Source organism: Coturnix japonica, chromosome 1 (assembly GCF_054131305.1).
Source record: "Coturnix japonica strain WE chromosome 1, WE-NBRP24, whole genome shotgun sequence".
Taxonomy (NCBI): domain Eukaryota; kingdom Metazoa; phylum Chordata; class Aves; order Galliformes; family Phasianidae; genus Coturnix; species Coturnix japonica.
In genome coordinates, this window is record NC_140663.1 from 164,812,443 (window position 1) to 164,826,453 (window position 14,011).

General features: G+C 36.7%; 1 protein-coding gene across 11 annotated transcripts in view; it reads right to left on the minus strand.

Moving 5' to 3' along the window:
- GRIA4 (glutamate ionotropic receptor AMPA type subunit 4) overlaps nt 1-14,011 on the minus strand; it is a 210,414-nt gene that overhangs the window by 42,812 nt on the left and 153,591 nt on the right. For all 11 annotated transcript variants that reach the window (XR_014949138.1, XM_015852216.3, XM_015852210.3 and 8 more), the window contains exons 10-12: nt 10,708-10,914; nt 5,033-5,403; nt 3,556-3,754 (exon numbers count right to left, since the gene is read on the minus strand). Coding sequence is in view for 10 of the 11 variants with exons in the window: in XM_015852216.3 (XP_015707702.2) it covers nt 3,556-3,754; nt 5,033-5,403; nt 10,708-10,914 (777 nt within the window). In the remaining variant the exon portion in view is untranslated. The remainder of the gene's footprint in view (nt 1-3,555; nt 3,755-5,032; nt 5,404-10,707; nt 10,915-14,011) is intronic.

Below are 14,011 nucleotides of genomic sequence, written 5' to 3' on the forward strand. Positions count from 1 at the left end.
TTGTTGGAATCAAAGTCCTTTTTTGCCCTACTATGTCTTTAAAAACTTTCTGTTTTCAATCTGGATTTAAAGCAAGCTATATGTCTGTTCTGATTTTCTGGCATTTTGATAAGTAATGACCAAATGATAAGAAAAATGTCCTGATGGATCACAGCCAGTAATCACTAAAAGAAAAGTCGTCCATGGCTCTAATTCTAAAACTGATGATTGCTTCTGACAACACACACATACAAAATAAATAAATAAATAAAAATTGGGAAACAAATCTTCATGAACTACTGTTTGAGATGGGGCCTGAGTTTATGGATTATGCAAACAGTGCTTGTATAAATATTGTCTGTCAGCGATGTTTTATCTTTGTCCATGTTTTGTGCAAAAAAAAAAAAATAAAAAAAATTTAGAAATAGAATCATCATAGAATGGCTTTGGTTGGGAGGAACCTTTAAGATCATCTATTTCCAACCCTCTGCCAATGGGCAGGATTGCCACACACCAGATCACACTGCCCACGGCATCTACAGCTTCTCTGGGCAGACTGTACCAGTGCCTCATTGCCCGCTGTGAGTAATTTCTTGTTATCTAATCCAGATGGCCTCTCAATGAGATCTTCTCCCTGCCTGTACACATCACATGTCTGGGACTGCCCCAATTCAAGTGTAATACCAACCACAGTACTATCACAGAAATTTTAAACCATTTGATGACAATTTTTTTTTCTTTGAAGTGATCAAAACAGGATAAAACTTGATAAAACTTCAAATTCTGTATCCAAAAATGCATCCAGTATTTGGGTTTGTTTTTAACGTACCCATTTACGATTGAAATTAAAAAAAAAAAAAAAAAAAAAAAAAAGGACTGTTCTGAAAGTAATGCTTCCTATTTTATTACATTGGCCCATAGTGCCATAGGCGGATGTTGGTGGTATGACAGTCAGGGCTGAAACTTCTCACCAGTATTTCATTCAATTTTGCTGCTATGTGAGAGATGGCAGCCGAGGGACAGTCTGACAAAATGGAGTCTGGGGTGGAAGTGCAGATTAAGGATATTTGGGTAATTGAATTATTTCATGCTGAGAAAATGGCACTCATTGACTTTCATTGACACTTGTTGAACATTTGTAGAAACCAAACAGTGGATAACAACAGAGTGAGGTGGTGAGAGGCATATTTCAGGAGTGGTACAGTGGCAGCGGGTTGCCTTCCCTAGTACAGATTTTTACAAGGTTTTATGAGCATGCAGGTTCTTGTGCATCACTTGCAAAAATGCAGAGCTAATGGTCGTAACTGTGGTGCAAACTAGTGTTTTGTAGCTACAAATTTGCTCCATCAAACTCTGTGATACTGTGCTCTCTGCATCTGTTGCAGTTTCCCTGGAAATATACAGGAGGCATCACTTTCGGAGCATCCTATGTGTAATTATGGATTATTTTCTCTAAATGCTATGAAATTAAAGTGAAAGAATATCTATCATAAAGGACAACGAATATTTTTCTTTTTAAGGAGTGATCTTGCCACTTGCACGAATTATCGATTCATACAAAAATGTTTCTGTGCTTACAGGATGATTTCAAAGAACCACAACATTCTTTTGACCAAGACACCCTTTATGTCACAAGACCTGACCTCTTTGTTTCTTGACAGTGGCTTGCAAAATTGTTTGGAAACCCTCAAGAAAACAACCACATTCCTTGGTTCTGTTTTACTCCCTTGGGAATTCTTTTTTGTGTGTCAGCACATAAAAAAACTGCAAGTACTGTATATTCTTGAGAATGCAAGAAGTGAATTAAAAAAATAAAAATTTATTTAATTAAAAATTAAATAAACCTGCTTGGTTCTCAGCATCATGGTTTTAATTATCATCACAGCTTGCTGGAAAAACTACTGAAATGAATACATTTTAATAGACTGAAACTGGAATTATCAGAATTAAGTGCCAGAGTTTGCACAAAGTGAACTAAGATTGAATCTATGGGTTAAGCTTAGATGAAGAAAAATGAAAAGGAATACTGGGGGATTATACTATATTCTAAAAAATAGGAAATCCAGCCATCCCAAGGATCACAGCTTTTCAGTCTTCAGATAAGCTCCCTGTTTCTGAAAGCCACTGTTTTGGAAGGTTTCTGATGAGAAATCAGGGCTTCCAGGAATAAAAAGCCGTGTTTCTACCACCTCAGGGATAACAAAGCCTGCTCTCAGAAAGCCCCTGTATCATTGCATTTAGGTGTGTAGCAGCATACTTACTGTGAAAGAAGACAGGTATAGACACCTGTCCCCGAAACATATCCATCAAAAAATGACGTACCAAGCAACCTAGCCATTTCTGATGGATCACTCTAGAGTTGGTGCAAAGAGAATGGTAGTTTAATGGGTGACTTATTTCAGCCTAAACCTCTTGTCCCAGACAGGATGTGGTATCTACAGAAGAAATCTAGTAAACCCTCTTAAGAGTAAGCTCCCACAAAGCACCATATTTTTACAGCTTAAATGTATGCAAGAAAACATCTGCAATTTTTCTGTGGGGCTGTATCTTACAATGAAAATATTATTTCACTACAGACTTTTTGGACAACAGTCAGCAGCTCTCTTTGAAATGATATTGTTTGCAGTTCCCAAATTCCATTCATAATGTTGTTGAGTGACATCAGTTTGGCCAGACTGAAAAGATTCAGTCTACATGGGAGCATCTGACACAGAACAGTACCCTTTCAGTAAGACAAACTTTTCTTTCTTCTAAAAATACCTTAACCTGTATCTTTCATATAAATATTAGTCTTGACAGTCTTGAGCCATTTAGTTACCAAAGGAGAATTACTGGCTTTCAACATTTATTCAAAGACATGTTCAAACACTAAACTCATATACCTTCAAATGAATGTTTAGCTTTCATTTGCTGGAAATGTGAAATAAAGCAGGAGGGGTTATTTATTATGAACTCTTGATGATGCCCAGGCTCCCTGTCAACATGCCAGCTACAGATATATAGGAAAGCAAATGAAAATGAAGTAATCAATAGAGACAGCACAGACATATGAATGGATATTTAGGCTATTTCCTAATGCTTCAGCCCGATCCCTTCAAGTTATATTTTCTCTTTATTATTCATCTGAATGTCTGCAAATTAAAAAAAAAATAAAAAAATGCATTACCTATCCAACAACCAAGAACCTAAAGCAAAATGCATGCAGCCAAATCCATAAATAAAAGTGAAACCTGCAAGACTGCATATTATCATCATGGACTTTCAATGCTTCACATCATTTCAGTGCTGTAGCTTCAAATGAATCAATAGTGCAATGCTGCTTTAATTATCACAGGCTCCAGTATTGCTCGGGGCAACTCTCCTCTCCAGTGTGACGGGATCAATAAGTTTTCCATGAATTAAAATAACTGAAAATTCCAACAAAAGGTGTCAAGGGGTCAAAATGTAGATTAGGAATTGCATGAGATACAAACCGTATTATACATAATTGCAAAGTAATAGTACTTCACCCTTTTTTCAAGCATCTTATCACAGTGGTCAATAGGGAAAGCTGTTCTAATGGGTATGCCAACTTACTCTGAAGAACTCTTTGGTTGACCCTGAGTCCAGTGTCCCGTAAGCAATTTCAGTTTGTTTGGCAAGGTCTTCTGCACTTTCTATGGGTGAGACCATTCGCTCAACAGTCAAGAAAGCAGCGAGGTTAGCAGTGTAGGATGAAATAATGATGAGTGTGAAGAACCACCAGACACCTCCAACAATGCGACCTGAGAGGGATCTAAACATGAATAAGATAATGCACATTTTCCTGTCTCTTCAGCCACAAAGAAAAAAAGAGAAAGAAAAAAGGCACCATTATTATTGAATATGTCATTACATAACAGAGAATGGGAAGGAGAGTATTCACATTTGAAACACTAATATACACTTTTTAATCTTAATGACTACAGCATACAGTCCTCTATAGTAACACATATCTCACAGATGCAGAAGCATTAATTTTCTGTGTTCCTATTTCTGGAAATGCCTCGCATGACAAAAATGTTGTCAAAAATCCTAGGTAAGTAATTTCTTTTTTGAGACAAAAGTAAAGCATAGTAGTTGCAAATCAGTAGCTTTCTTCTTTTCCTCTTTAAAAAAGATTTGCACATGCATTATATTGGTTCCAGGATTAAAATGTTTCTGTGACCAATATAGCATATGTTCATTTATCGCAAGGACTTATCAAACATCCTGAACCTGTAAATCTCAGCATTTCATATTTTGTTATTTAAGAAGCAAACACTTCTGTGGTAAGTTATTTATGATAAGTAAAAGTTACAATTTCCATTTTACCACCTGAAATTTGATGTGAAGGCTGCTGAAGAGGAATGTACATCCAGTATTAATCAGAAGCAATGTTATTTCTGACTTCAATAATAGCAGAGCTAGGGATCAGTTCTGAATACTCTGAAATCTTATTGCTAATTCAAATTTGAAAGAATGTGTCATAAATTAAATTGTAGTTACTACACACTAAAGTTCCAGAATATGTAAAAAGGCTGAGAAATCCAGGACTAAGATCATATACTACATCTGAATTAACACACTGTGTAAGGCCTAGGTTGGCATTACAGCATGGCTTTCACAAACAGCTGGTCAAATATTATCTCTCATGTAGATATCGATATTCTGGAATCAGTGCTGCAGAATTTAATAGGAACAGAAATGAGACATTTGTTCACACAAGGTAAACAGCATAATAGTGTGTATTTCACAACTGTAATGCAATGGAACTAATTTAGCAACAACACAATTCCTCTGAAACCCACACAGTGGGTTTCCTCCGGTGTGTACCTGCTGTTTCTGAGAACTGTTTGTGATTTATGTGCATTGACATATGTAAATAATAATGGCTGAAATTCAAAGCAGATTTTGTTACTCTTACTACAGTTATTAAAACAAGAAAAATTAAAAGGCTTCCTAAAGAATGAACTTCGAAACACTGCTAGGAAAATAAAAAGGAAGACTTCAGTGTTGAAGATAAAATGCAAACATAAAAAGATTTGACACAAACCTTGGGGAAATATCACATCCTTGTTGCATAAAGGCACCCAGGGAAAACCAGAGGCTGTTGAATATGCCAAATTCATTGGGAGGCTGATCACTGGGACCTTCTTTCCCATCCTCTGGTTCTTCTGTATGCCATTCATATGGGCTAAACCTGCTAACTAGGAACAGGACCACACTGACACCAATGTAGGCAAAGACTATGCACATCCAGATCTCATACGCCAAAGGGTCCAAGAAGGAAAACACTCCTGGTTTAGATTTCTGGGGCTTTTTGATCATAATGGATATCCCCAAACTCATAAAAGGCTTAGAAAAATCAATGACCTCTTCTCGTACCAAAGTGATGGTCAGAGGCGCAACAGCAATCTCTGCTTTCTATAAAGAAAAAAGAAATATAGATGTATAGATTAATTGGATTTGGTTTGTAGACTCAGCTAAGCAGGTATGTTATCAACATCAGGACACTGTGGCTTACATGTTCTTTATACTATGCTTCTGTTTTGTACTATCACAGTCTATATTTACCCAATATGCTTTTAGAAAAAGAAACATATTGCAGGGTCTTGTTTTACAGAGCTATAGAAACACTTAATTTTCCTGTTAGAGAAGACTCAGATCTTACAGAGGTAGGCAGCAGTCTATGTAGGTCATTTTAGGTATTAACTCAAATTTAAAGAATTTAAGGAAGGATTCAAAGAGAAAAAGGCTTTATTGTCACTAAATATATTGTTATTTTTTGTAAGATCCCCAAAATAGTTACTTATTATCATATTTTCATAAGGTACAATCATTGTTCTGCACAAGCCATCTCAGAGTCTCACAGAAATTCTGAACTCCATGAAGTAGAAAAGGTGATAAATTTATGCCACAAAACTAAGGAAGACAACTTGGGGAAAAGATAGTTCATTATGAAGGAATCAAGTTATAAACAGTACAAAAGGCAAATATATGGAAAATAGGATACAAAACTGCCATTAAATGATAAAAACTTTGTTGAATGCACTTCCATTAGAAAGAATGTTTTAAAAGATCTGTTTATTTAAATATGCTTTTGTCAGACTTTAATGAATCATTACTGATGATGATGGTGATTATGGCTGCTAACAATGATGTTTGCATTAACTACAAGGTATTGTAACTTTGCTAATTGTCTTTTCTGTGATCCAGGGCCAACATTACACTAAGGTTTGCTCCTTGTCCTATGAGCTAAAGCTGTAATTACAGGAGTACCCTACAGGGGAGCTGTAAAAGGAACTGGGAAGAAGATGCACCAGTGGCAGGGGAACAGGGATGCAGAAGCTGCTGAAAAGTTTCTCTTTTTGTTTTTGTGATTTTAGAAGTCTGACTAAAACAGGTAACATTTTATTAGTAAAAGATACAAAGACAAATAATGTCTGAAACATATTTTCAAATATCCTGACAAGTATAAATTGAATTTAGTGTCTGTAATCTAAGGATTGTATGATGGTTTGGGTTACTGACATTGCTGCATAGTTCTGTATTTCATTTTACTCATCACTTCACTCTTTCTGGACGGATGTCTCCCATCCTTAGAGTCATTGTTATTTATAGTCCTAAATCTTGAGTTCTGTGAATGTCTTCTGTGGACTTCTTAAAACCAATTAAATGAAAGACTCAGGGAAATTGTGATCTACTACTGCTAGTTTTTGTCATAGTCACATAGTAGTATCTTTTTTAACACGGTGTAAATGCACAGCTTGGTTTTCAAAAGTGATGCTAAATCTTGATTTTCTTGTGAGACTGCAGATTATGGATGATGTTAAAAAAAAGGATCTTTGAGAGTTGTTAGTTTTTATGATGTGAGGTGGAAATGGGACAGCACCACTTTGGTGCTCACTGTGGAGATTAATTTAAAGACCTAATTAGCACATTGTCATTGTATGCAGAACACTGGATGAGCTGGATCTTACCAAATTAAAAGGCCTGCAGAATGAGCTGTCTACATTACCCTAAGGAGTTAAAGAGGGGGACTTATCCCATTTCACTACAGTTGCAGTCTGATGGCATATGGTTCATAATGTAGATAAGCTTTTTTCATGAAAACAAATGTTATTGAACAGTACACAGCTGGGTCATGATTGGATGTCCAGTATTTGGAAAACATCCAACTTACCCAATCTGATCATAATATTTATTATTTTTGTGTGGCTATTTTGTGGCACATTGAGGCCTACATAAACTCCTTGTTGCTGAAAGCTAAATAGCAACAAATGCTGTGCATTAAAAACATCAGTGTTTATGGATTTAGATGATAAAGAGTATAACAACAGAGCAAATTATTCATGATCATTTTCCCAGTGATATCTGTTTGGACAAAGACTAATGACACCTCACACCCAAAACAACTCTACCAGTAATGGTATTTCAATCTAGGCTGCACACTACTGAATGCAGATAGATTCTGCATTCTTCCAGCTTAAAATAATGGAACAAGATTAAGCATGATGGTGCAGATTTTCACTTTTCCAGAATGTGTTATTGCAACCTTTTAAATAAAATTTGTGCTTGGTGCAATCTGTACAAAGGTGGTGAAGCTATCAGAAAAATCATCCAGGAAATAATTTCAACTGTGGAAGCACAAGGCTTCTCAGATTTTAAAGAGAACTGAGCTCTGACCCTTTGTGTGAAGCAGTGCAAGAGTAGCATATTCCATCAGGGGAATAAATATTTAATCAAGGCTGATTGTCAGTGCATTTGGAAACACCTGTTATACATGCTTAACGATATTTCAACCTCAGCTAGTGTTTCTTCTCTGAGTGAGCTAGTTATCAAGGGCTACAGAGCCCCACAAGGGACTACTGAGGACACTCAGATACATCAGGAACAAACGAGCAAGATTTTCTGATGGCTTTTCAAATCAAAATAGGAAAATAAATCAATCCTTGCCATGACCTTATGTACAGTCATAGCAAAGCTGCATATCACAGCACTTTATCACACTGTTTCCCTTGTGACATGATAGAAAAAAATGAGCTACAGAGCTCAGGTAACAACCAAGCCACTTACACAGAATCTGAAGGTGTCCATGTACCAGAACAACACAAGGTGCATTTGGGTTTAACTAGGTAACTTGGGATTAACTGGCACATGCACTCACCCTCAGCAACATGAGCAGTGCTACATGGTATCGGGGCCCTATGCAGGGCTGGAACAGGAGCAGGAGAGGCAAGGACTGTCCTGTGTGCTGCAGAAATGCTTTCTCTGGGTGGCACAACACTGTTTACCCTTTAATATGATTGGCATTTAGAATCTGTAAAATGTTTCTCAAGCAGGTTGTCTTGTTAACTTGCTAATTCAGTTGCAAATTTGGTCTCAATCCTGGCTGCATATAAAAGTCCCTGCTTGAAGCAGAGCCAAACACTCAGACTGTGATTATGATTTGCGGATCTACTAGAGAGGATGAGTAACCCCTTACAGAAGAGCTTCGCAGGAAGGACAGGCTGATTTTCCTGCTTTCTCTAAGTGGGGACCTGCTGCTGTGTAAATCATCTGGCAAGGACTCAAGGAGGTTGCAAGGAGAATGGTTTTCTTGATTTCCCTGTGGAAATTTTAAGTAGCACACTTTTCTGCATTAACAGGAAGAACAATCTGCTTTTAATCTACATCTGTAAAAGTAAGTTGAACATGGCTGGGGAGCTCCTAGCCAGCTGGCACAGGACAGGTTGTGTCTCTGCCATGAAGGTACTTGAACTTGCAAGCCAGAATGGCTGCACTCAAACTGCTCATAGGGAATAGTCTATCTCCCATGCTAGCATCAAGCTGGGACCAGAAAATATTTTGGGCAAAAATAAATCATGGACTTTGTATATGATGATTTAGCAGATTAGGCAAGAGACCTCAAGTGCCCAGAGGCATTCCCTGGTACTACTGATATACTGGGATCAACACTACCAATAGGAGCTTTTGGGTACTGCAACAAGTACTGGGCAACAGCAGAGTACTCTTAGATGTTTTAGGTGAAAAAGCAGTCCTGAGAGCTTTCAGATTGACCATCAAACCTCTAAAGAAAGAGCCTTCATGTCATTCTTCTCTGTTCAAAAAAATGAAGTGCTGGTCATGTATTGTGGGATGTCTTCTTCAGTCTATTTGCAACAACTTGCCCATGCCTGGGTGTTTCCTTGTTTTCACATACGTCAACAGCAGCAGTCATAATTTAGGACTGGCATGAATCCCTGTCTGAGCTTCCCAAAAGCACTTGGTATGTTAGTCTATTACTAGGGATGGTAGTGTTTCACGAGGTCAGTTTTTCAAGATAAGGGAAAAAAAAATGATTAAAAAAGCCCACAAGAACCAGCCCACAAATGACCAGGAAAAAGAAAAATTTCAATTTTCCTCTATGACTCTTCTCTAGTTTGTAAGCCACTAAAACTCTGCTATCAAAACTCTACAGAATCTGGACAAAAGGACTTTCTCTCAATTTGTGAAATTTCTCAGATATTTTAAAAGAAACTACTGATGTAAAAATGCATAACAATCACATCTATGTGATCATAAATGTAATTAAAAGCCAGAAGAGAAGTTGCCTTAATTTGGGTAGGATAAGTCTGAAAAACCCATGATTTTTAACATTCTAAGAGTTGAGCTTCTTTCTAAGGCACTAAAGTAGATATGGACACCTGGTGTTTTCTCAGCTTTTGCTCTGTGAGATTAGCTCCTTCAAGAGCTTCCAGGAACACACAGGAGTTTGTGACACTGATATAGTCTTCCCATACCCATGTCAACGGGAATCACCAAACTCAGGAACATCGTTTCCCATACTTATACTATACAAAGTATATTTCACATTATGGAGATACCTGAACTGATGATAGAGTAAAGCAGAAGAGAACACAATTGCTCCCTAACCATCATTGGGTATGCAAGGCTCTGGCCAAAACTGACACTATGGGTAGACCAGCTGTTACTCAGCAGTCTTTCATAGAGGTGCAAGCATGAGACATGCTCAGTGATGGAAATGTTCTCATCTAAACAGCTTCAGGATTATTTTTTATTCCATCACTGAAAGGTTACCTAACATTTTGGATCTGCTCTCAGTACAGACAGCAGCAGCTGAAGCACCAGCAAGCAGAGCTCTGAGCTTTTGCTCCTTTTGGTAGCACCAAATATTTATCTTGTGGTTCTTGGAACTACTCACAATTACAACTTTGTCAACAGAATTCTTAACCATCATGCTCTTTATGAAGAATCTTTCTTCAGATCAGTGCATAATATATGCTGTTTCAGTGCATAATTTTATATTCCTATATGTTGTTTATGTGTCCTAATAAATGACAGTTTCTGACACTAGTCCAACAGTCCTATCTTTTTCAAAAGATCTGCCCCTGCTTCATGAAAATGAATCAATGAGCAATATTCTTCCCATCTAAGCTTTACAATACACCAAGAATGGGTGGTCTCAAAATTGCTCTATTACTTTGAAGAGTAACAAAATTTTAAGGGATGCAAAAACTGCGTATGTTCTAATGTCACAAGGTGCTGGTTAAACAAATAGCAAAATTTGCATGAAGCTATTTGATTTTCTCTTGAAAATATATGAAAGCACAGAAATGAAAGATTTTTTTCTGTCACTTCAAATTCAAATAAAACACACACATAATTCCTGATTTATAACTAATACTACAGAAAATTAAATCCTGCTTCAAAAATTGGTATGCTTACCCCATAAACAAGTTCTCCCACCATCCCATTCCAGATTTTTGTCTCTGGATCCCTTGCTCCATATTTTCCATCAGGAACAATTGCAATTTTGTACTTGATACCAATATGTTTTGCAATTTCTGATGCCAGATCTACACAGTATCCTTCAAACTTGTCATTCCCTTCAAACGTATCATGGTTTTTCTTGAACATAACATATGGGGCTTCCTATAATGAAAGAATTAGAACTGTAAAGGAGAAGTATACAGAATATACTTTGAAAAGCAACGTGTAATCTACCGACTGAACAACACACTTTTAATCAAAAGTACATGGATATTATTAGTACATTTATATTTAAATATATGAACAGAAATCTTTCTTGATATGCTATTTACACTATAATTTGGCCGACACATTTCACAAGCTTTATCAACCCTTACAAATAATAATCATAAAAAATACCCAAATGTGTGTATAATTTTTACTTTGTGCTAAATTAAAGATCTTAGTACACTGTATAATGAATATAAAGCACAATCAGAGCTTGTGTCTGTACAATGCAAATGACTGAGATAATACAAGGTACAAATTACACTTTTGACTTCAGTGAGTGCCATGGCAGTTCCAGAAGTAGTAGCTTCTATTTTATGATGTCGGTCCATGATGTCAGAAGTTGATGTTGATGGTATGGCAGTAGAGTTTGAACCTTCCTGCCACAAGTGTATTACATTTTGCTGCTGTGTGACAAATGGCAGCAGAGGGGCAGTCAGACAGAATGACATCTGACATAGAAGTGTGGATGAAGGAAATATGTGTATTGGAATTCCTCCATGCAGAAAAAAATGGCACCTATTGACATTCATAGACACTTCCTGAACATTTTATGGAGACCAACCAGTGTATGGCAGCACACTTAGGTGACGAATGGTGCGTCTTAGCAGTGGGGACAGTGAGTCATCTCAGTTGGTGCAGACTTATACAAGTGCAACATGTAGGCTCTTGTATAGATAATGGTGGAGTCTCTGTTGCAAAACAGTGTTTTGTAGCTGAGAATTTCCTCTATGAAATAATGTTATTGTGCTTTTTGTATCTGTTGTAGTTTCCATGGAAATAAGTGGGAGGTGTTAATTTCAGCGCAATCAATCTATATCCTGTAACATAATATAACTCCTTTGTACATAATTTCAGGTGCACAGCCTGAATTATCCACTTTCTTGAGGTTTAAAATACAGTTGCTTAGAGGCTATGTACATTCTAGTGAGAATATGGAAATATGTTCCATAGGAAGCATATCATCTGCTTTGAATAATGAGTGCATATTTTACACGGTCTTTTACTATGGAACTAAGTCATATGCATGAACAAGCATAGTATAAAGCGGGCTGATATTAAGGATGCACGTCAAAATATCAAAATATAATTTTGGTTACTGAGTGCCATTGGAAAAGAAATCAAAATTGTTTTGAAATGTGAATGTTAACATTCTTTGTAAACCATGATTCCCCAATAAAAGTGATGTGTGACTGGGAAATTAAAATCATATATATATATATATATATATATATATATATAATATTTGGCTCTGTGAGGATTCAGACTTTAGCAATCATTATATCAAACTATAGTTCCAGTTCCTGGTGGTATTTTAAATGACTTCACATAATCCATATTAATAGCCAGTTCCAAATAAAATATTGTCACTAATGTCACCCTTTGTTTGAATTTACATCATAAAATACTGGCGACTTCAATTTTCTCTGAGGCTATAGCTGTGCTGGCTCTTGGCAAGCTTTTTAGACACTGACCTTGGTAGTTCTCTGCCCTAGTCACATCTTTCCTACATACCTAATTAGTGCACAAATAGAATAAAGGTAGATCGAGAATTTGTTCGACATGGTACTACATGAACGTCAGTGTTATGCAGCAGCAATTATGTGACCTATATTCAGTGTTCAACAACAAAGGATACATGGCATTAAAGGAATAGTGAAGGATTACATAAATCAATTCCAACTTTTTTTTTAGTATGCCAGATAAATTTCTTCTTTCAGATACAAAAATGTAGCTCCTGTTAGCTGGATCTGAACCCACCCAAGAGAAGAACTTCATAGGCAAGTTTGAACAGTATATTCAACTTACTATTACAGAGTGAAAAGGCAGAAAACCTGGAAAGAGAGAGATTATATATGGGAGGCACTATTCCCTTTATTATGTAAATTTAATCCCAGTGCTAACTGTGCTCATGACACCCTAGTATAAGGATGGCAGAAGGGAGCTTTGTGTAGAGAGAATGGCGAAAATGATGTAGTTCATTTACTTCAATGTGACAAAATATCCTAGATTAAATAAAACAGCAGGGATTACTTAAACAAAGATATAGGTTAGTAAGAACTGTGGGAGTATTACATTCTCAGATGTATCCCCAGAAACCTTCCCCTCCCATCATCTCCTTGTGATATTCTCTACTAATGATGTGATTTTATGGGCCACAATCCTTGAGTGATATTTCAGCACTGGAGGCCATTTGTGCATTACCACCATTAATTCCACTATGAACTATATTGCATAAAAAAGTGTTTGCAGTGGTCACATTCATATGCTACTTGGATACTTTGCTCCTTGCTGTGTATACACAGATATATGTATACACATATACAAATATACACTAAGCTGCTGCCTGCACATCATTGATTGGGCTGCTACAAAAAATAAAATAAAATAAAATAAAATAAAGTAAAATAAAATAAAATAAAATAAATAATCATTTCAATTGCCTCCACAAAACAAAGCAAAAGATTCTTAATTCTTACTGTTAATGGCTACATAAATCCTGGCCCTCCTCCCTCCAAGGTCATTGAGGGATCACCAAGAGGGGGAGCAGTGAGGCTCATTGTCACCCTCTCAGTAGGTGCAAACAGTAGAAACTCCATCTTCTGGAGGGACCTATGAGTGTAGACTCACTTGGCCTGAGTTCTGGCAGGGATCACTTGGGTGACTTGAATGATCAATTTCGGTTCACTTCCCTTCTGCTTCCCTTTCTACTCATCCTGATCTTATTGATTTAGAGTTAGATACAGCAAAGAGCATCACTTATATTGTGAATCTATTACAGAGTGAGGTTGTACTTGCTGTAGATACTCTACAAGAAGACACAGGGGAGTGTAATCTGTCAGCACAAGGCAATACAATTAAAATTGAAGAGACACATATTTCCTCTTACTTTCCCTTCTATCTATTATACAGAAGAAATAAATTTATTTAATATTTGTGTCTACATTATCTGCCAATATGAGATGTGTTTTCAAGGTAGAATTTGATGGGG